The following is a 19881-nucleotide window of genomic DNA, read 5'->3' on the forward strand; positions in this document are numbered from 1 at the left end:
TTGTTGCAACACCCGGTAGCTGGAGTGTGTGGTGTTCATGCTGCCTTTCCTAGTAGCAGCAGTTGAGGCAGCTCTAAGCCTTTCTCATCTATGAATCCTTTCAGAACTACCCACAGCCTACGGAGGAAAGAAGCAGATGCCCCTGTCCCTGTGGCTCCTCTCAGGGCTCTCGCTTTTGGGCATACTCCCTTACTTGGTAATGTGCCTCCCGGAGCCTGACCCTGCTCAGCTCAGATGCTGCTCTGGGATACAAATGGGGACTGAAATGTATAACTGTGTGTAAATAAGAAGCGTTGCAGTAGCAATGTAGTGACATCTCCCCCACAAAGCCTCTGAGTCCCTCCCGACTGCATCCCCATGAGCCTTAAGCATCTCGGGTCCAGGTGGGGGATGCTAGGCCCTAGTCCACAAGTGCCTCAGGAACCATGACACTTTCCATCTGTCTCCCCAAGATGCCCAAAGGGAACACAGATGCCCTCTGAGAATGTGGCCCGCAGACTGAGTTTCTACAGTGTAAACCCTGATCCCCAGGAACAAGTGCCTGGGAATACCTCTTAAAGAGACCTAAACATTGTGTCACATGAAGACTTGGAGTGTCCTTGTGACGTCTTCTAGCTTCAGTAGCTATTTTTGTTAAACTGACCCAACGTTTGACCTTGGGAAACAACGGGGAGCAACCTGTAAAACTCACATTCAAGAGCCATGTGGTTGCTGTCAGGTGACCCCTCAGCGTTTATGACAATACCAATAAAGTCAGTCAGGACAGTGGAGTGACAATAGGAATCCACAAGACTGGTATCCAGACACAGAGAGCATCGGTGGGCAGCAGGGCCTACACAGTAGCCACACTTCAGAGTCTAAGTTCTCCTGCAGTGTGGCCAGGAATGGTCAAGCAGAGACATTGCCAGCTTCTGCCCAGATGCTATCTTAAGAGTCAGTCGTGTGCCGCCACATGCTCTGCGACTATGCCTAGGGAGCTGGTGGCCAGGAGCTAGTCAGTGCGGTCACCAGCTTTCTTCCTGGGTCTCCTGAGGCACCCCAAGGCTTTAGAGAGTTAGGTTTGAAAGGGTAGCTGTGGGTAACCCTAGCAAGCGAGTCTTTTCTAGAAGCCCTCAAGCCTGGAGAAGAGAGCAGGAACAGTGTGTGACATCACATGCATGGCAGTGTCTCCTCCTTCCTACTGGACGATGGGCAGTATTCATCTGCCAGCCCTGGCTCCACATGGGTCCTTGCTGGTTTCGCTGTCCTCTGTCATGGACTGTACTTGCTGGCTTCCCAGTGTAAAAGCCAAGTTATGCCGGCAGAGGTGTTCATGTCAGTTAAAGACTTGTAACAAACTTGCTGGTTTGAAACTTTGGACAAAAAATTAACTTTAAAAGGTAGATCTTATTCCTAATTAACTTATTTCTACTCAGTGGAAGAAAAGAAAGTTAAAGTATGCCTGATTTTGATGATTGGGAAAGGCACATCTGCCTCCTGGGTTGTCTGAGAGACAGCCACAGCCTGAGGCTCTCCCTGCTCTGGTCAAGCCTCAGCAGAGGTTCAAATCTACCCACAGTCAGCCCTAGCTTTTGTGCCACTAGTGTGTCAGGCGTCTGCCAGCTCCCCCTGTCACTCAGATCTCAACCACGTGTCACCTCCTTAGACAGGACTTTGTCTCACGGTGCATCACCTAGCCTGTCTTCTGCAGAAGCCCCGTCTGTCTGTCTCCTAGTTACAGAGCCTCAGAGCTGAGCCCCAGCTGTGTCTCAGCTGTCCCTCTCATGATAGGATGGAGCAATCACCATCTAAAAACATCACAGGAGGCTCTAGCTGGAGGGGACTTCTCATAGTCTCCTCTCCCTCCGTTCCTCAGTGTCAAGTCTGCAAGTTCCCCTCACTGTGGAGGGGACAGTGACTCTAAGCAGCTTGGTCTGTGTCTTCCACCCTTGTTCCCTGGATGTCTGAAAGTGGGAGGAGGCCAGGGTGTCTGGTTATGCAGGATACTTCCCAAGCTTCCAGTGCCACTTAGTGGTGACTGCCCTGGTGTGCTCCTGTGAGCAGATTCCAGGGCTGGCCAAGATGCACCTGTCTGCATACCCAGTCACTCACATTGTCCCCTCTGCTCCAGCATTCTTATTTGTGCCTCGCCTCAGAAACAGAGCATAACTTACTTAGCCCAAGTCTGCCCAAGTAGACTTGTTTTGTTGAGTAGCTGCAGGAATGATCTTCCCACAGGACAATGTCAACTGCACCCCACCTTCCGAATTAGAGCCAGCCGCTGTCCCTTCTCTTCTTACTAGGCCTCCATCCCGCCTTTGTCATGTGAGCCAGCCACTGTGCTTACTCTACTGACACCAGCCACTGCCTTTCCCTAGCACCGGCCAGTGGCCCCTTCATTGTACCCCAGAGAAGGCCTCAGTCGAGGAACCTAAAAATCATGAGTGTTTTCTCTCCCAGTTCCTGCTCCATCCTTACTGCTGGCTTAGCACTTGACAGGGGCAGAGCGCAAGCATGAGCTGCTGTTAATGTAGAGGTCCAGAGAGCAGCTCCATAGTGTTCCCTCACAGGAGAGACTGGGAGACACTGTCAGGCATCACCACTCTCAGCATGGTCGCCTGGAAACAGCCCTGTCTGGTTGGTGTCACTGTCACTGTCTCTGTGAGAGGTCTGCCCAGGCTGCAGTTGTGGAGTGGGAGCAGACTGTGGGTGTCCTTCAAGGCCACCTGTGCAAATGCTGCCTGTCCCATTCCAGATGCCAGGGCCTCACGGCGCCCCAGAAGGACGGAGGCGCAGAAATCACAGGTGCATTTGCTTAATTACGCCCCTGAACTTAATTGCAGGTTCAGCCTGCCAGGTGGCCATTACTTTGATTGGTCTCATTAGTCAGATGCAGCCACAAGCAGCTGCATGCAGTGCTCTGGGCAGGTTCAGGAAAGGCACTTTGAAAGTGTCCGGTCAGGCTCTTTCAGAATTTATTCTCAGATGCGTAAGGAGTTCCTAACAATGAGGGTTATTAATGACCTAAGTGCTTACTGAGAAAGGGGATTGCTGGGAAAACCGTGGCTGAAGGAGAACCGCACTTCAGGAAGTGAGGGAGCAGGTGAGGCAGCGTAGGCCTGTCCTGTGGAATCAGGAAAGTAGGCCAGCAGCCACTTCCGCAGAGGTCATGAGGAGGCTTCCTTTCTCCTTCCAGTCTGTTAATTGAAGCAGCCTCACCGCACTGGATGAGAAGAGGCCCTTACGCTGTCTCAGATGTTTACCGTTCAGCTTTGCAAGCCTTGTTCCTCAGACTTTGTAACTCATCAGAAAAGAGGTGGCTGCCAGCTGTCTCAAGGCAACATGAAGCTGCAGCACTTGTTAAAGGGGACCGGCTTCCCTGAGAAAGCAGGGGCTTATCTCAGGCCACTCAGATTTGGATCCTTCAGAAAGCCTCTGTAAGAGAGTGGATGTCCACAGGACTCCATGCTGCCCCCCACTTGCTTTCCAGTGCCCAGTTGGTCTCAGGTCGGCTGCTTGTGACAAAGCTCTGTCTCTGGTGATAGCATCTCAGGGGTCCCTATTTTGGCAGGTCATGTTTTACACAGTTTCCTGGGCTACTTTGTAAGAATGGATGGTAGTATCTGTGCTGTAACCAACTCTGGGGACTGTGATGGTCACCGTATGTATCTGAGTCGGGACATGCTTTCCACACTGACTGACTCTGACCCCAGGTGGATCAGTGCTGGTGCTGGGACTGACTGATTCTCTGGGGATGGTGGTACCTGGTCAGGTGATGGACTAAAGGATCACAGACTAACAGACTCTACACAGGGACCAGTGCTACTCAGGCTATGACCAGCTGATTGTAACAGTGGTAGTACCCATGCTCTGACTGGCTGCCTGTCTGTGAGGACAGTGACTAATGACATAATAGGTTGATTGACTCCAGATAGGGACTATGGTGTTTATATGGGACTATGTGCAAATGACGCAGCGGAGCTATGACCTACTGACTATGGGTCACGGTGCTCACTCTGTGACTGACTGTGTAGACAGTGACTGATGGGTTGAGAGACCAGTTATCTATATCAGGGGCTGTGCTGCATCTCTGCACATGTGTGCATGTGTTAATGTACATGTGGCATCTCTGGTTCCCTGCTGTGACCGACTGGCCTTCTGACTGACTCTCTGTGAGGGCAGTGGTACCCATGTTCAGACAGACTGACTGTCAGAGTCTGGGACAGTGGTGCCCATGCTGTGACTCTGGGTGGAGACAGGCTGACTTATACTCTGATTTTGTTTCTACTTAGATGAGTTCTGGTTCTCGGATGGGTCCTTATCAGACAAGTCCAAGTGTGCAGATCCTGGCCTGATGCCGCTGCCAGACACAGCTGCAGGGTTAGACTGGTCCCACCTCGTGGATGCTGCACGAGCATTTGAAGGTAAAGATTCACCCACACCCAGGGTCTTTCTGTGTGCCCAGGGAGCATGCTCCTGCACTGCAGGGCCTGTGCTGCAGCCTAGGAGCCCGTTTGTGGGTTGGATCATCTTGCAAATGTTGAACTGCCTATATCTGGAGATGACAGGAGGGGAAGCATTTAGAGGCGGCCAGCCACTTGAAAAGTACTTGGCAGAGGTCTAAATCCCTAAATTCTGCTCCATGGACCAACTGCCACCTGACGCACAAGTCCCTTTCCTCCTCAGCCTCGTTGCCCTGTGGGAAAAGCAAACCTGCTTGCCTAGCTCATACTGTCTCACCTTGAAGCACACCCAGGTGACATAGGAGGGACCCACTCGAGGCCGGAGCTCCCAGGTTTAACACAGATGACTGAAGCAGGATTGCTTGCCCCTTGCAGCTCTCTATCTCTGTGGGTCTTGGCTCCTTCTAAGCCTATGGGCCACTGTGGGTGAATTGAGCCTGTGGTCAGTGGGCTGCCATAGATCAGTTGAGCCTGTGGTCAGTGGGCCGCCATGGGTCAGCTGAGCCTGTGGTCCCTGGGCCGCCGTGGGTCAGCTGAGGTCTGAGAGTTCTCCAGCTACCATGCTGCCTTTGGTCACCAGTGATGCTGTGACCAGCATCCAGTGTCCAGTTGAAGCTGCACTGGGGAGCAGCCCTCTCCAGCTTTTTGGGAACTGTACACAAAGTAGATGAAGAGCCCACTTCCCAGTAGTTGGGCTTAGTGGGATGTGGGGCCACAACTCTTAGGAATGTTTGCCGTTGTTCACTTGTATTGTCTTTCTCATGACTGTGGCCAAAACCTGACAAGCAATGGCTTGTGAGAGGACAAACCTCCTTTATCTCGTGGTTTGAGAGGGACCCTTGACAGCATGGTGGTAGGCAGACCTTGGCTGGGGAGTGGGCAGTGGGTGTTAGTTCATACCTCAGTGGACTAGGAAGTAGGCCAGGCTATAATGACCCGCCTCTCAAGTTTCTACAACTTCCCAAAGCACCATCCCCAGCTAAGGACAAGAACTCAAACACACTAGCCCTCAAGGACATATTACACACTAGCCCATGGGAACATATTACACACTAGCCCACTGGGACATTTTACACACTAGCCCACAGGGACATCTCAGACATACTAGTCTATGGGGATATTTTACACACTAGCCCACAGGGATATCTCAGACATACTAGTCTGGGGATATTTTACACACTAGCCCACAGGGACATCTCAGACACACTAGTCTATGGGGATATTTTACACACTAGCCCACAGGGACATCTCAGACACACTAGTCTATGGGGATATTTTACACACTAGCCCACAGGGACATTTCAGACACACTAGCCTGCGGGGACATTTTAGACACACTAGCCTATGGGGACATTTTATACACTAGCCCAGGGGACATCTCAGACACAGTAGCCTTTGTGGACATCTCACATACAATCTGACACTTCAGCATTCTTTCTGCTCCCACCTTTATAGCAGATGAATTGATTGGGACTGTTCACAGGGCTGTCTGGCCTTCCGGCCTAGTCAGAGTGTGTGGCCCTAGGGTTCACAGCCCCCTTCGGCCCCTCATACCGTGACATCAGGCTTCGGGAAACAGGTTGGATCATCTCCCAGAGGGATGTCAGGTTACAGAAGGCAAGGTCTGCTACCGTAACCTATCCTCTCCTCTTGTGACCTAGCCTGCTGAAGAGTCCTTCTGTATGCCCGTGTCTCTGGGGTGCGTGTCTACAGGGTGGGATGGGGGTGTTGCTCTGAGGCAGGATCGCTGAGAGGGGACACTGTAAGTCAACATACCCTTCCTACTTCCCACTAGTGAGTCTCTCCCTCCAGGAAACAGTCTGAATGGTGTTCATATACTTAATTATTTCCCTGTTACAAACTGCTGAAGGTGGTGGATTCAGACTTTAGTACCATGTTGATAGAAGTAGCAGCTAGCACATCTGCAAACAGTTTTTTTGGGGGGTGAAACATCAGTGCAACTGATTCCTCCAGTCAAAAACCTTAGGTCAGCAGCCATGACATGCAGAAGAGCTTGCCAGGTTGAACTCACAAGCACTCCCTCATGACAAGCACATGTGCAGTAGAAGGGTGGGATGGGGCTCTTCAGCAATGCAGCTGCCTCCCTCCCAGGTGCTTGGTCCCCCTAAGTCACCCTAGGAAACTCCCTGGCTCACCAAGCCACCTTGAGTGGGGTCTTCCCTCTGGTTTGTCAAGGGTATGTCTGCATCTGGGATGAATATGTTTCCTTCCACCAACTTATGGACAGAACATGATTCCTACTTAGAAAATCAAAGCAAGAATCCCGCCCTGGCAGTCGTGTGTCCCGTTGATGTGCCTCATTCATCACCAGAAAGATCATGTTCATCTTCACTGAGCTAAAGCCTGGGTGCTTAGATGCTGTCATGTTAGTTATTCAAGAGTACAGCCAAGGCACCAGATTCACCACCCCATTACAACTGTGTGTTACTGAGATCACCGGATAACTCACCAGTCCATGAGCACCCTCCAGAGAGGAATGTGTTCCTGGGCTTGCTGACCACAGGCAGTGAGACAATTCAAGAAACTAGAGATGAAACTTGAGGTCTGAACTTTGGAGATGTGTGATCTATTACTCTGATAACTGGCTGAGAAGAATTAAGGACTGCAGAGGGGCTGGGGAGACTGTCTGGTGGGTAACAGCACTTTCTGAGTTTGAATCCCAGCACTACATCAAAGCTAAACACTGACTGCATGCCTATAACCCAGCCTTGTTGTGGGGAGCTGAAATAGGCGGGTCCAGGAGCTTGCTAAAGAAGGAATGAAGTAAAAGAAATCCGTTTTAAAATACAGCAGCAAATAAGGCATCCGTGCACTGTGTAGACAGAGCAGTAGAGTGTTGTGTAGACAGAGCAGTGGAGTGTGTCTTTGGATGCTGACTGGCATTTGGCAGACATGTTCCCAAGTGGTACAAACAGAGCAAGATGGAGTTAATATGAGAGAGGAGGCTCCTGGGGCTATAGCAGATTGCCATCCCCTGGAGAAGTCACAGGTTCTGTAAGGCCTCTCTTGGGCTTGTGTCATGAGACCATGTCATGGTTGGGGTCTTGCTGTCCCCTGCAGAATGCATACCTTGCCCATGCCTGTCATCCCCCTACTTAAAACCTAAGCAGGAGGTGAAGCGCAGCCTCGGTGCCTGCCTGGGCAGCAGGAGGAGATCCTGACTCAGAAAGCACAGGGCTTGGATCCCATATCTAGTACCACAAGAAACAGAGCTCTCCCTAGGAAACTCAGACACAGTTCCCCAGTGCCAGGAATTAGCTTCAAGACTAAAGGGAACCTGTCACCAGACAATCTATAGATGACAACTCAGAAAGTCCCTAGCTAATGACCTCCTCTGCCCATGCCCTAGCTGACTTCTGGTGGGGCTCTCCCTCAACACAGTGCTTGTTGAGCTGTCTTTGGAATGGTGGGAGCCATGCACCTGGCCCTGTTCTGAGGCCTCTGCCAGGCTGGCTCCATTTGCACTGACAACGAGGTGCCGCCTCTCCTCTCCCCACCCCACCCCTCCCCTCATTCCTTCACACTTTCTCATTGCCTGTTCTCTGGGTGACACTAAAAGAAGTTATTGAGGGATGTCCGCTGCATAGGAATAAATTTCATGGTGACATAATTGAGTATTTATTACAAGACACAATAGGGGATGAAGAACAAAGGGCAAAGTGTGGAGGTCACTGAAAAGCCACCGAGAATGTTCCAAAACCAAGTGTCACTCAGAACTACCAAGCTCAGTGAGTTGTTTTCAGTTTCAAAGAATAATGGTGCCCTTGTGCAAGGCTTTCCTGAAATCTAGCGGCAGCTTTCTTATGTAATAGAATTCTTTTTCAAATCTCTTAAAAAGAGAGCCCCATTTAGACAGCCTGGGTCTGTAAGATTGCAGTGAGAAAGCATAGTGAACTGCTGTAGTGGATGGGGATTATTCATTGTTACAGTCGAGAGTTTAACTAGGTTAATAATAGAAAAGCTTTAATTATAGTAAGTTATAGTAGGTGAAGTAATTAAGAGTGATTATCCTAATTTCTTAAAAGTATATCTAATGGAATTGGGACCGATTTCCAATAAGAGATAAGACTTGAGAGATCCTAACACAGTCTTGTGGAGGATGTAGCCTTATTCCCAGATAGTCTACAGGATGCAGTTGGGAATATGCTGATGAGCAGGGTTTTCCTCAGAAGTTAAACAAGGAGCTGCCTTGGTTTCTTTCTCATTGCTGAATAAGATGCCCTGACAGAGCAATGTGAGGGAGAAGCATGAACTCCAACTCACAGTTCCTAAGAGAATAGTCCCCAGTGCACGGAAGGGTTTGCATTGCTGTGAACAGACACCATGGACCAAGGCAGCTCCTATAAAGGACAAGGTTGACTTGGGGCTGGCTCACAGGTTCAGAGGTTCAGTCCATTACTATAAAGGTGGGAACATGGCAGCATGCAGGCAGGCCTAGTGCAGGAGGAGCTGAGAGTTCTATATCTTCATCTGAAGGCTGCTAGGAGAAGACTGGCTTCCATAGTCTTAAAGCCCACCCCCTCGGTGGCATACCTACTCCAACAAGGCCACACCTCATAATAATGCCACTCCCTGTGCCAAACATATTCAGACCATCCGCAAAGGCATGGTGTGGTTGCCCACAGCATTGGAAGCTGGTTGATGCCATTACGTCCACACACAGGACACAAGACTAGGACCTGGATGTGGTGTGGCTCTGCATTTCTCTCTGTGAGGGAAGCACCAAGACACTGCTGGGGGGTGGGAAAACGCAGCCTAAGAGGAGGGAGGCCAAAGCTGGGGTTCCCTGACTCCAAGGCATTCAGTCACCACTGGAAACCACACAGAGGAGTTGAAAGGGAGGGTTGGGGTCCACAGGCCTTGGATGAGGAGCTGGGGCCAGGGGTTTCTTAACTCCTGGGCTTCCAGACGCTGCTGGGTCTCAGGGAATTGGGAACAGAGTTGGATCAGGGCCAGGGAGGATGGGAAACTCGGGCTTAGCTCATTGGCAATTGTCCTTACCTTGGCAGCTACTGTCTGGGAGCATGGAGGGGCCTTCTGCGGGAGACTTGAGACGGCACGACTCTGTAGACAAAGGCTTCCTCCATGCTTCCCACAGCAGTTCTTGATAAGAGAGACAGTCCTTGGTTCCACACTGTTCATGGATTGTTCACCGGAGAAAATGGGTGCATACCGACTCCTCGGGGTGGACCAGAGATTAGATACCTTTTGTAGGAAGGGGTGTCGGGGAAGGGAAGCTCACTGGCTGAGCCCTCAGGGTCTCTAGGTACCTCATCAGCATGGAGAACTCTGTCCCGATCTAAGTGACCATAGGTCACCGTCCTATGTAAGGAGTGTGGTCATGTGACAGGGGCCTGGTTGGCAGCAGGTGAAGCTCCTACCGTCCTCTCTGGGTTCTCCAGCTTCCAACCCGCTCAGCTCTACCAGGTCTCTAGGCACAGTCACTGCCCCACAGGAGCTGGTTGCAGGACCAGGTGCTAGAGTCCCAGGGCCCTCAGACACTCTCGTCTTCCAGCAAGGCTCCATCTCCTAAAGGTTCTACAACCTTCCCTAGTAGTGGGATCAAATGTTCAAACCGATGAGCTTATGGAGAGCACACATGCAGACCACAACAGGAACCCCCTGAACCCACATCCTTTACTGTTTGCATTGGGGTCCCTAACACATCAACAGTGTCATGTGGAAAGGGGGGGCGTTGAATTCCAGTGGCTTAAGACTGCCGTCATGCTTATATACCTAGTAGGATCAAATGGAAATTATTAAAGATTCTAATATTGCCATGTAGTGGTGGCACATGCTTTTAATCCCAGCACTCAGAAAATCAAGTTCCAGGATGCCCCAGGCTACATAGAGGAGACCCTGTCTCAAAATACAAACAAACATAAACCGAAAATTAACTAGATGAGCAACTTTTCAAAGTATTCCTGATTTTTTTAGCTACTATTTTTATATAACAAGCCATCCCGAAATGCATGGCTGCCGCCATCAGCACTCTGTGCCCTCCAGCTCAGCCGCGTGGTTGGTTCTCCTGCTTCATAGGCCAACAGGGTGCACGCATGGAGCTTGGCTGTGTCCAGCTCATCCAGAAGACCCCACTCTTGTGCATGTCTGGAATAAGCTGTACCCTGGCCGAACTCTGCACCCATTGGGGTCGTGGCACTTTGTTGTATGTGATGGAATGATAACGGCAGTTCTGTGAGGGCTTGTTGTCTGATCTGAGACGTCCCAGGCTGTGATACCAGCCATCCTTGTGGGTCATTCGGGACACAAGGACAGTCAGATACAAGGCTGGGGCTGATGCCAATACCTCATGGTGGGGTGGCATGTTCACACAGCAGAGGAAGGTCTGGTTGACTCAGATCCTATAGACAGTCACTGGAGCAGCCATGAAGGACAGCTTAAGCCAATCAGCTAGATCCAGCTATGTGTTCTTTGTAAATCAAGCCATCCTCAGAATCACAGTGAGAAAATGGAGCCACTGTTAACTGTAGAGTCTTAATATAGACAAGGACAGGAATGGATAGAATCCTCTGTGGTAAAAATGACAGTCCTTTTTGAATTAATTTGAGATAAGTGCAGTTTCAATACAGCTATCTAAAGATATGCTAAGAACTTAATTGCACCCATTTAAAAAAAGATGAACAGTATTCAACAAGAAACCTATTATAAATCAATAATAATTAAAATAGCATAATAATGATTCAAAAATAGAATAAGTCCTTTTGAAAAAAATAAAGAATATAAGCATCAGAATGTATTTAACACTAAATGAGAATGCAATTTATATACACCATTTAGATTTAGAAACTAGAAAAGTCAACTTTATAAAAGTGAATAATAATCAATATCACCATTTGGAAGCTTGAATTACAGAATAATGGGAAAACATGAAATATAAAATGGCCAGGTAAAAACATCTGTAAGTATTAAACATTTCATGAACCTGAAAGAGTAAGTTTTAAAAGGGACATGTGAACTGTGGAGAAAGGCTTATAATGAACGTGGTAGTGAAAGCCAGGGTGTGTCCAGTGGGAAAATGAGCATCAGAAGATGCCACCTCTGTGCTAAACAACTGGGGTGTGTGCGTGTGGCACACTGAAAAAGACACACGGTAACTAACTGTGCAAAAGATGAAGAATACACCCAGTCACTAAGCTGGCCTGCTCGCTGTGGGGAATGCTGCTGCTGCTCCAGGAAGCCACAAAGGACACTGGAAGCCAGTGTCGCTCTGTGGATTATAAAACAACCCATCTTCTCATTCAAGCACGGTGACAGTTCATAGCCAGACCAGAAAAATGTCCCACATCCCCTCCCCAAACCTGAAATTTCACTCCTAAGAACTGAATGATAGCCAGTTATTCAACATAAAATAATATAGCACAGTTAAAATGAATCAGTAGATAAGTGACCAGATTGTAACCCGAAAGGCACAGTGTCAGAATGGAGCCATGTCCTTGGTCTAGGAGAGGGTGATCTGGGTGCTAATGCTGTCAGCCTGGGCCAGTGAAGTCCTTTAAGACCTGGCTGGGTCCCATTCAAGCTTGAGTTTATTATTTCCCATTCTGTTTGGTGTGGAATGTGATAATGCCCTTTGCCTGTCAGAGTTCCTCAACAGAACTGTAGATTTGCCTAACACGGCAAGATCCTTTAGCCGTCCACCATGTGGTGCCCAATTTATCGTTTGCTGCTTGAGATGTGTTTATATAGAGTCATTGTCTTAATAATGCTTCTACTTTCCAATGGTTCAGGAGCAACACAGCTCCCTTAGAAACTGCCTTTGGAATCTGCCGAGCTTTGGGACCCTCTCCCCAGGTGCTGCCTGTACTTTCATCAGCCCTGTGATGATAATAGGGAACCACAGTGCTCTTTGTGGCCGGGCTGCGGTATCCTGTAAGCAGTGTGTCACATGCATTTCTGATAATGTATGAATAGTGTGGTCACTTAAACCCAGGTGTAACAGGATGTGGCCTCATGAACAGGATCAAAGCCAAGTAGAAGATTCTGGCTGTGGGTCAGACTGAGGCAGGGAGGGAAAGTGGGGTTTCCTTAAAAGTCCTAGCAGTAAAGGGCTGGGGAGAGGGCTCAGTCAGTAAAGGCTAGGTGCACAAACATGAGGACCTATGTGAAAAGTCACCCACGGTCACTCTGATCAGTGCCGCACAAGGCACGGTAATCTCCGTGCCAGGAGAGCAGAGGCTCTCAGCCTTGGGTCTCTCCAGCCAGCTAGCTCACCCCAGTCAGTGAGTGGTCCAGGCCAGTGAGAGGCCCTGTTTTAAAAACAAGATTGACAGCATCCTAAGGAATAATAATAGCCAGAGTGGACCTCTGGTCTGCACACACACCTACATACACATGAGCATGCACGTGCACACAGGTCCTGGAGTTCGTGGCTCCTGTTCATCATTAGAATGTCAGGAGCACTGGTGTGGTTCTAAGAGTTGGTGCCTTAGCTGCTGAGCAAGCCTGCAGATGTGGTCATGGTCCAAGTACATGGCTCATTACTGCAGGTTACTGCACCATGTGCCTGCAGCTGAGGATCAAGTGCTACGTGGGTCATGCAGCTCCCTGTTGGGCTGAGTGGGTACAGGATCTCTGTCATGTGTAGATTACATCGAGTGTCAGAGAAGGTCAGTTAAAGGACCTGCATGCCCGTGGCAGGTGTTAGGTGGGGGGCTGTGCAGTTGGCAAGCCCTGATGTGACAAGTCACTGGATGGGCCCAGGGCACCATGAGCTTCTGTGCCTTCAGCGCTGTGTGGCTGCAGTGACTTTCCATCATGTGCTCCTGGCAGCCTCAGCACTGCTACCCTTTTTAATTAACTGGTAGTATGTGACCCTACATCAACCGAACAGGCAGGTCACCTCATTAAGAGGCCTGAACAGCAGCCAGCAGGAGACAGAGCTCCCAGTGCGCCTGGGTACTGCTCCTCCCCATTAATCAGTCCCTGTGAGAAGGGAGGGCCTCCTCAGTACTCGATGGCAGATCACATTCCCCCCCCCCCCCCGCCCCCCTTCCCAGCCGCAAATGCGTACACGCACTCAGTCCAGGGGCAGGGCGATGCTCTGTAGCCACAAGGTGCTTTCTGGCTACTGTACAGTGCTGCTGGCCAGCCTGAGTTCTGGGTCAGAGTTCATCCCCAAGTGGCTGGGCTGCTCCTTTTTCCTTTTCTTTCCAATCCAACTTCCTGGAAACAGTGAATGCCAAGTTCATAATGCTTGTGGTAGGAGGTCCTGAGTCTTACCTGCTTGTGGCTATTGCTGCTGGCATTGCTGGGACCTCTGAGCTTCCTGCAGTTTCTAGTGAGAGGCCCCAGCTGGCTGCTGTCACCACCACTGTTCTTAAATTCAAAGCATGGATCATTTCTGTCAGTCTGAAATGATGGCATCTGTGGTTGATCCATTGTGTCAGACACTACCACCTGACTTCTAAGTAGGACACATGAAATGTTACCTCACCGTGGTATGTGACACTATTTAATACCTGGCTGTGTCTTTTACACATTCAGAGACAAGAGAACACACACCTATTCAAACATGTACCAGCACTCTATGCATGCTGTACTCACACAACCCCATATTTCAAGCCTTAGAAGGGTCCCTGAGATCCTCAAGGTCAGAGAGAGCTTCCTGTTCACAGGAGAATTCTCAATCTTATTTCAGGTCTTGACTCAGATGAAGAACTCGGGCTTCTCTGTCACCACGCCTCCTACCTAGGTGATTGACACGCGTTCTTGCTGTTTTGTAGCCTGTTTTGTATTCCATACGTCTGCACGCCTGCATGGTGGTCCACATACTGTGTTGGGGGTGCACAGGGACGTGTGCCCTGGCTGTCCTGTCTCGGGAATGTTCTCGAGCTCATGGGAGCTTGCAGCAGGGTCCATCTCCATGGTTGTCACCAGCCACGTCATCCAGCTTGCTAAACCACACACAGCCAGGAGCTTTAGATTCCTCGGAGTGTGGAAAGAAGAAAGCCAACTTGCTCTGTAGCTGTGGTATATGCACCATACCCTCCCTGTGGAGGGCACCCAGCCTCATGCTTCTTCATTGCCACCGGCCTGCCTGAGTTTCCGTTTCTCCATTTTGTTTCAAACAGGGCATAGTGAGGAGGGTCAGCAGATTCCTTTCAGTAAATTGGTCTTTACAAAGTCGCGTGAACTGGTGGCTCTCACCAACCTCCTTTCTCTCTGCTCCTCATCTCCAGACCAGAGGGTGGCCTCCTTCTGTACCCTGACCGACCTCCAGCATGGACAAGAACTAGAAGGGGCCCCAGAGCTGTCCTTGTGTGTAGATCCCACCAGTGGCAAAGAGTTCATGGATACACCTGGGTATGTAGACCCTCCCTCCCACTGTCCCAACGCTTAGGGACCCCGGGCCAGGCTGGAGAGAGTCTGGCAGTGGGACTGACTCAGATACTAGAAATGATAACACTTGTCTAAGTGACCATCATACTGCATAGACAGTCAGCTGCCTAACTTCTATAAAAGCACCAGGCACTGACCCTCATCATCCAGTCTTGGCCAGCCAGGCCACTCGTGCTGTAGGACCTGCCTAGGGCACACAGTTCTTCCCAGACCCTGCCTACAGTTGACAATATATGAGGGATGCACCCCCACTCATGATGCATGAGCTCCGTGAACTGAGTCATGGGTAACTTGCTGGTGAACCTGGTTCTGTCTTCAGGACAAAAGCAAGTTAGGAAAATCATGTCTACATGTGGCTCCCAGGACTTACCTCTGGCCTACCTCTTCTCCATTTAAATGAGCCTGGTTTTTTGTTTTCTTAGCAGCTTTAGTGTCTTACCGGTTCTCAGTTCATGGTGGTAGCTATGAACTTGTCTCAAATCATCAACTTACACATATAATTTTCAGTGAAAAGTTTACTAACATGAACACAAGCAATGTCCTAACCTTAGGTGTCTTAAATTCTCTTTATTGTACCATTTATCAGGGAGCGATCGCCCTCCACACTGACTGGGAAAGTTAACCAGCTAGAGCTGATTCTCCGACAACTGCAGACTGACCTGCGGAAGGTATGTGGTTGCTGGAGTCCACAGACAGAACAAAGCTTTCCCCACAGCCAGCCCCCTTTAATTCCTGCAGATAGTTAGATGAGAACCCTAAGCAGACCTGGATCCAAGGAGGTTCCCTCAGTTTCCTCTCATCTTCTCACTGGCAGCTGGGGTGGGGTTTTCCCTGAGGGTACATAGAGTCCTGTACACACGCCTGAGGGTGTCTGTGCCTTGTAAACTGGAGTCTCCACATAGAGTAAGATTCTGTGTTGTTGCTTGCAACAGCCACATGTAAGTCAACCCAAAGGAGCATGTTACTCCCCAAAGACAAGATCTCCAAGAGCCCAGTCAGTCAGTCAGTCAGTCAGCTCTCCCACCTTGTGCATACTCATGTGCCAGTTTCTCCCCAGAGGAACAAGATGCTGCAGTGCCCCTACTGTGCTGGGTGTCTTTGCTGCCCTTGGAGGCAGAGTGGAGTGTGAGTCACAGAGAGCCCCAGAAGCCTCCTGGGGTGTCGGCTTGGTTTGGCTGTGGGAGATGAGGAATTATAGGTAGTGTAAAAGTGGATACGGTTTGCTGGGTATGGTGGCACACGCCTTTAATCCCAGCACTCGGGAGGCAGAGGCAGGCGGATTTCTGAGTTCGAGGCCAGCCTGGTCTACAGAGTGAGTTCCAGGACAGTCAGGGCTACACAGAGAAACCCTGTCTCGAAAAACCAAAAAAAAAAAAAAAAAAGTGGATAGGGTTGGTCCAAGCTAGAAGGAACTAGTGAAGCGAATTAATTACACAAGAGTAAAGTTCTTATCTACTCTGCAGGACCTAGGATGGAACAGCTTTTGCTGTTTGTTAAACACATGTGGGTCTGTGTATACATGCACACTCATGTGTTGACACACTTTCCTCTGATGGTCACTGTCTCCCACCACCAGCTAAGGAGCTAGAGCTAAGGTCAAGGACAGGGGAAACTTCCAGGGCCTATTTAGCTGAGCTGCCCACAAGGCTTTGCCTCCACTTCATGTTAAGGTGATCCTGATAGAGCAGTGTGTGTGTGTGTGTGTGTGTGTGTGTGTGTGTATGCCTGCTCCATACACATGCATGAGCCAGCTCCAGGGACCTCCTACCCAAGTCTGCCTGAGCTAGGAAGTTTCCCTGGCCCTGGGACTTTGTTCTAACCCAGCAGAGCCCCAGGCAAGCAGACACAGCTCACCTCTTTATCTCCTTCGCAGATGAGGACACTGAGGCAGTTGAGTTTAACTAACTTGGTCTAGATAAGAAATCAAGAGAGCAATTGAGATACGAGGCCCCCTGGGGTGTGAGGACATCAGGGGTGATGTGATGCACTCCCTGTTGAGTCCATCAGGAAACAGTGTGAGCTGCCTGAGCAGGTATACACCAGCACAGCTCCTTCCTTGCAGGAGCACTTGGCAAAGAAGACCTGGCAACAGGAATAGCTGGGGGTGGGAGGTGATCATCCAGGTGGGCTTAGAAGACAGTGGAGGGGTGGGCACCAGGAAACTTCCTCTGAAGTGAGTCAGAAAGTAAAACATGTGACACTGCTCTAGAAGGTGCTGTGGCATCAGTGCTGAAGTGTAGTGCGCTGTGGGTTGGAGAGAGAAGAGGAACCGGGCTCTAGAGTTGTCCATTAGTGGTGAGGAGTTCTTAGAGACAGGGCACATGGACAGGGTAAAGAGTTAGGGGATGAACCGTAGGCTGTTGAAGGATGGAAGTAGACACCCTGAGGAGGTGAGGAGCTCCCAGTAGTTCAGCTGCTCACCCGCTGAGTAGCACAGCAGGAACAGTGACTGTTATGACTGTTCTGCCCCTCAGCTCTGGAGAGCTGAAGCTTGTCATGTAGTTCTCATGGTAGAAGCGCCTAAAGCAGTTACTTGGAAAGTCCTAGTGTGTAGTCTTGAGAGGCTAACTTTGAAGGCCAGTGTGGGGCTCCACCAGCACCAGAAGGATGGCGTGAGGCCGAGCAATTGTCCCAGAATTAGCATCGCAGCTGCCACACTGGTGCCAGTCTCAGGCAGAGAAGAAGGCATCTGGAGACAGCCTGAAAATCAGGAGGGTTCTGCCAACCTAGCTGCCTCTCTTCCAGGTGGCATGGAGCAGTAAAGCTTCTGATTGATAGCCTTCCTGCACAGTGGCTCTGCTCCTTCTTAGGAACAGAGGGAGCCAGGAGGCTAGAGTGACTCCAGGGTCTGTGAGCAGCAAAACCCAGGGGCCCTCATGCAGCTCAGGGGGGCAGGTGGCCAGCTGCCCTCTAACACCATCTGTCTCCGGTCCACACAGGAGAAGCAGGACAAGGCGGTGCTGCAGGCTGAGGTCCAGCACCTGAGGCAGGACAACATGCGGCTGCAGGAAGAGTCACAGACGGCCACAGCCCAGCTGCGCAAGTTCACAGAGTGGTTTTTTAGCACCATTGACAAGAAGGCCTGATCAGCTTGCTGCTCCTCACCGAGGGACCACGGGCTGGTTGGCCTGCCTGCCTGCCACCCTGCCTACCCGTGGTCCCTTCCAAGTCAGCAATGCAGTTTTTACATGTGCTTTCCATCACCTGTAGGTAGATGTCTCACTGTCTGTCTGTGTCTTTACTCACCCCAGCAGGCAGGTCAGGGGCCTGGACTCCCGCATAGCTGCAGCAGGAGATGAATGTAACTGCTGGTGGATGCTGACATAGCCTGTAGCCGAGTGGTTTCCCTGACGATGCTCAGGTCTCGGCTTCCTGTGGGGAGAGAACCTAAGCAGGTGACCTGCAGAGATGCTAAGCCAGTGTACTATGGCAGGACTGTAGGGTTGTAAAATAACTATGGAGGCAGAGAATCAGACATGTACTTTAATGTTAAAGGTGCTCTATTTTTTGGATGTACAGTAGTTTTATTTCCACAGCTGCATTATCATAGCAATAAGAAGGGCGCGCAGTAGGCGGTCTGCAGAGCTCTGTCAGAGACAGGCCCTGAAGTTAACACTAGCATGAACGCTGTTGCTGTAGAGACGTATTTATTTGCAGGAACAAACGGTGCCTGAATATTAACAGTGTTCTGAATTTTTTTTAAAAGAGATGCATATGCCTTGTGAACGGCTGGACCTGTCGGTAGTCACTCCCGCGCGCGTAGTTTGCTTTCTTGTATTGCTCTGCTGCAGTCAGTCAGTCAGTCTACCCTCCCCGATAGAGCCCCCGATGCTGAGTGCCAGCAGGATCCTGTGTCCAACACCAGATCTGTTTATCTTTGTACAGAACCTCTGATAAAGTGTCTTGTATTTAACACTCTTATTTAAGCTTATTTAACCCTAACTTGTTAATTTTATATGATTTTTGTTTCACCTGCGCTAGCTGTAAGGCGGGAGGCAGGCAGGCAGTGACTGAGCTCACCTGGACCTGACTGAAGCAGGTGGTCGAGCTGAGGATCGGATGCTGCTGGCTAACACGTTGTTTGTATTGCTTCTCCATTTTTAACTGTTATATTTGAGATGAACATACATTTTGCTTTTTTAATAAATGTTCAAAAGAAGTCAACATCAGAAGCAGTATTGCCTGTCTGTGTGGACTGTGACATGTCGGTCATCCCTGTGGGCTCATTTCGGACCCTGGTCCATGTTCAGAACTGTCTAGCCACCTCTTAGCCTCCTGCTGGTTCAGAGGGCTAGGGATTCACTACTACATGTCACATACACGACTCTCTCAGCTTCAGGTCCCCTTGACCCCGAGCGTGTCTGTCCTCAGAAGGCTCCGGTGTTTCCCATTGTATAAGCAGATAAACTTCGACTTGGGGTGAAATCTTGCTCAAGCTTCCTCATTAGTCAGTTGGTTTTAAGCCAGGGCTCACTATGTGTGTGTGTACACACACACACACACACACACACACACACACAGAGCCCAGGTTTGCCTGAACTCAGTCTTCCTGCCTTAGCACCCGAGACCTGGACTTACAGATCCGCGCCACCACATCCAACTTCTAAGTTGGTGTTTACTCCAGGAATTCAGAGTTGTTTGTGAGGAAGTTGTACGACAGACAAAACAGTAGCAGAAACTTAGCCGGAACCACATGTTTGAAAGCTTAGCCATGACAGCCATGTGTCTCACCAGGACCTGGGGCACAACTGATCCAAGTCTTTGATCTAGAGCAGGTATGATCTTTAGAGTGCAGCCAAGCAGGTCGGGTGAGCCAGCGTGCCTTAGAGAAAATAAAGGCTCCAGACGAAAACAGCTGGAGAGCCGTCCCAACTTTATGCATCACCGTGGCCCAAGACAGCATTGTCTTCTTGAGGTTGTTAAGTCTTCCCCCATGTGTCTAAGACCAGAGTAGAGTCATCCGTCAAGTCCTGAGCCATGCCTGACACACAGGCAAGGTGACTGTGGTCCATTACTTTTCAAAAATGATGTTTCCCCGTATCCAGGTTAGCCGACCATG

General features: G+C 50.0%; 1 protein-coding gene across 3 annotated transcripts in view; it reads left to right on the top strand.

Annotated features, from left to right (window-relative positions):
* Sipa1l2 (signal induced proliferation associated 1 like 2) overlaps positions 1 to 18980 on the top strand; it is a 151363-nt gene extending 132383 nt beyond the window's left edge. For 2 of the 3 annotated variants that reach the window (XM_085843514.1, XM_029480755.2), the window contains 5 exons: positions 4272 to 4403; positions 14122 to 14175; positions 14663 to 14786; positions 15409 to 15490; positions 17762 to 18980. In XM_085843514.1, coding sequence (XP_085699640.1) covers positions 4272 to 4403; positions 14122 to 14175; positions 14663 to 14786; positions 15409 to 15490; positions 17762 to 17908 — 539 coding nt within the window. In that variant the 3' untranslated portion in view covers positions 17909 to 18980. The remainder of the gene's footprint in view (positions 1 to 4271; positions 4404 to 14121; positions 14176 to 14662; positions 14787 to 15408; positions 15491 to 17761) is intronic. The other variant, XM_085843515.1, reaches the window with a different exon arrangement.
* Positions 18981 to 19881: the final 901 nt, after the last annotated feature.

Source organism: Mus caroli, unplaced genomic scaffold (genome assembly GCF_978045245.1).
Source record: "Mus caroli unplaced genomic scaffold, Mus_caroli_1 scaffold_10, whole genome shotgun sequence".
NCBI lineage: Eukaryota > Metazoa > Chordata > Mammalia > Rodentia > Muridae > Mus > Mus caroli.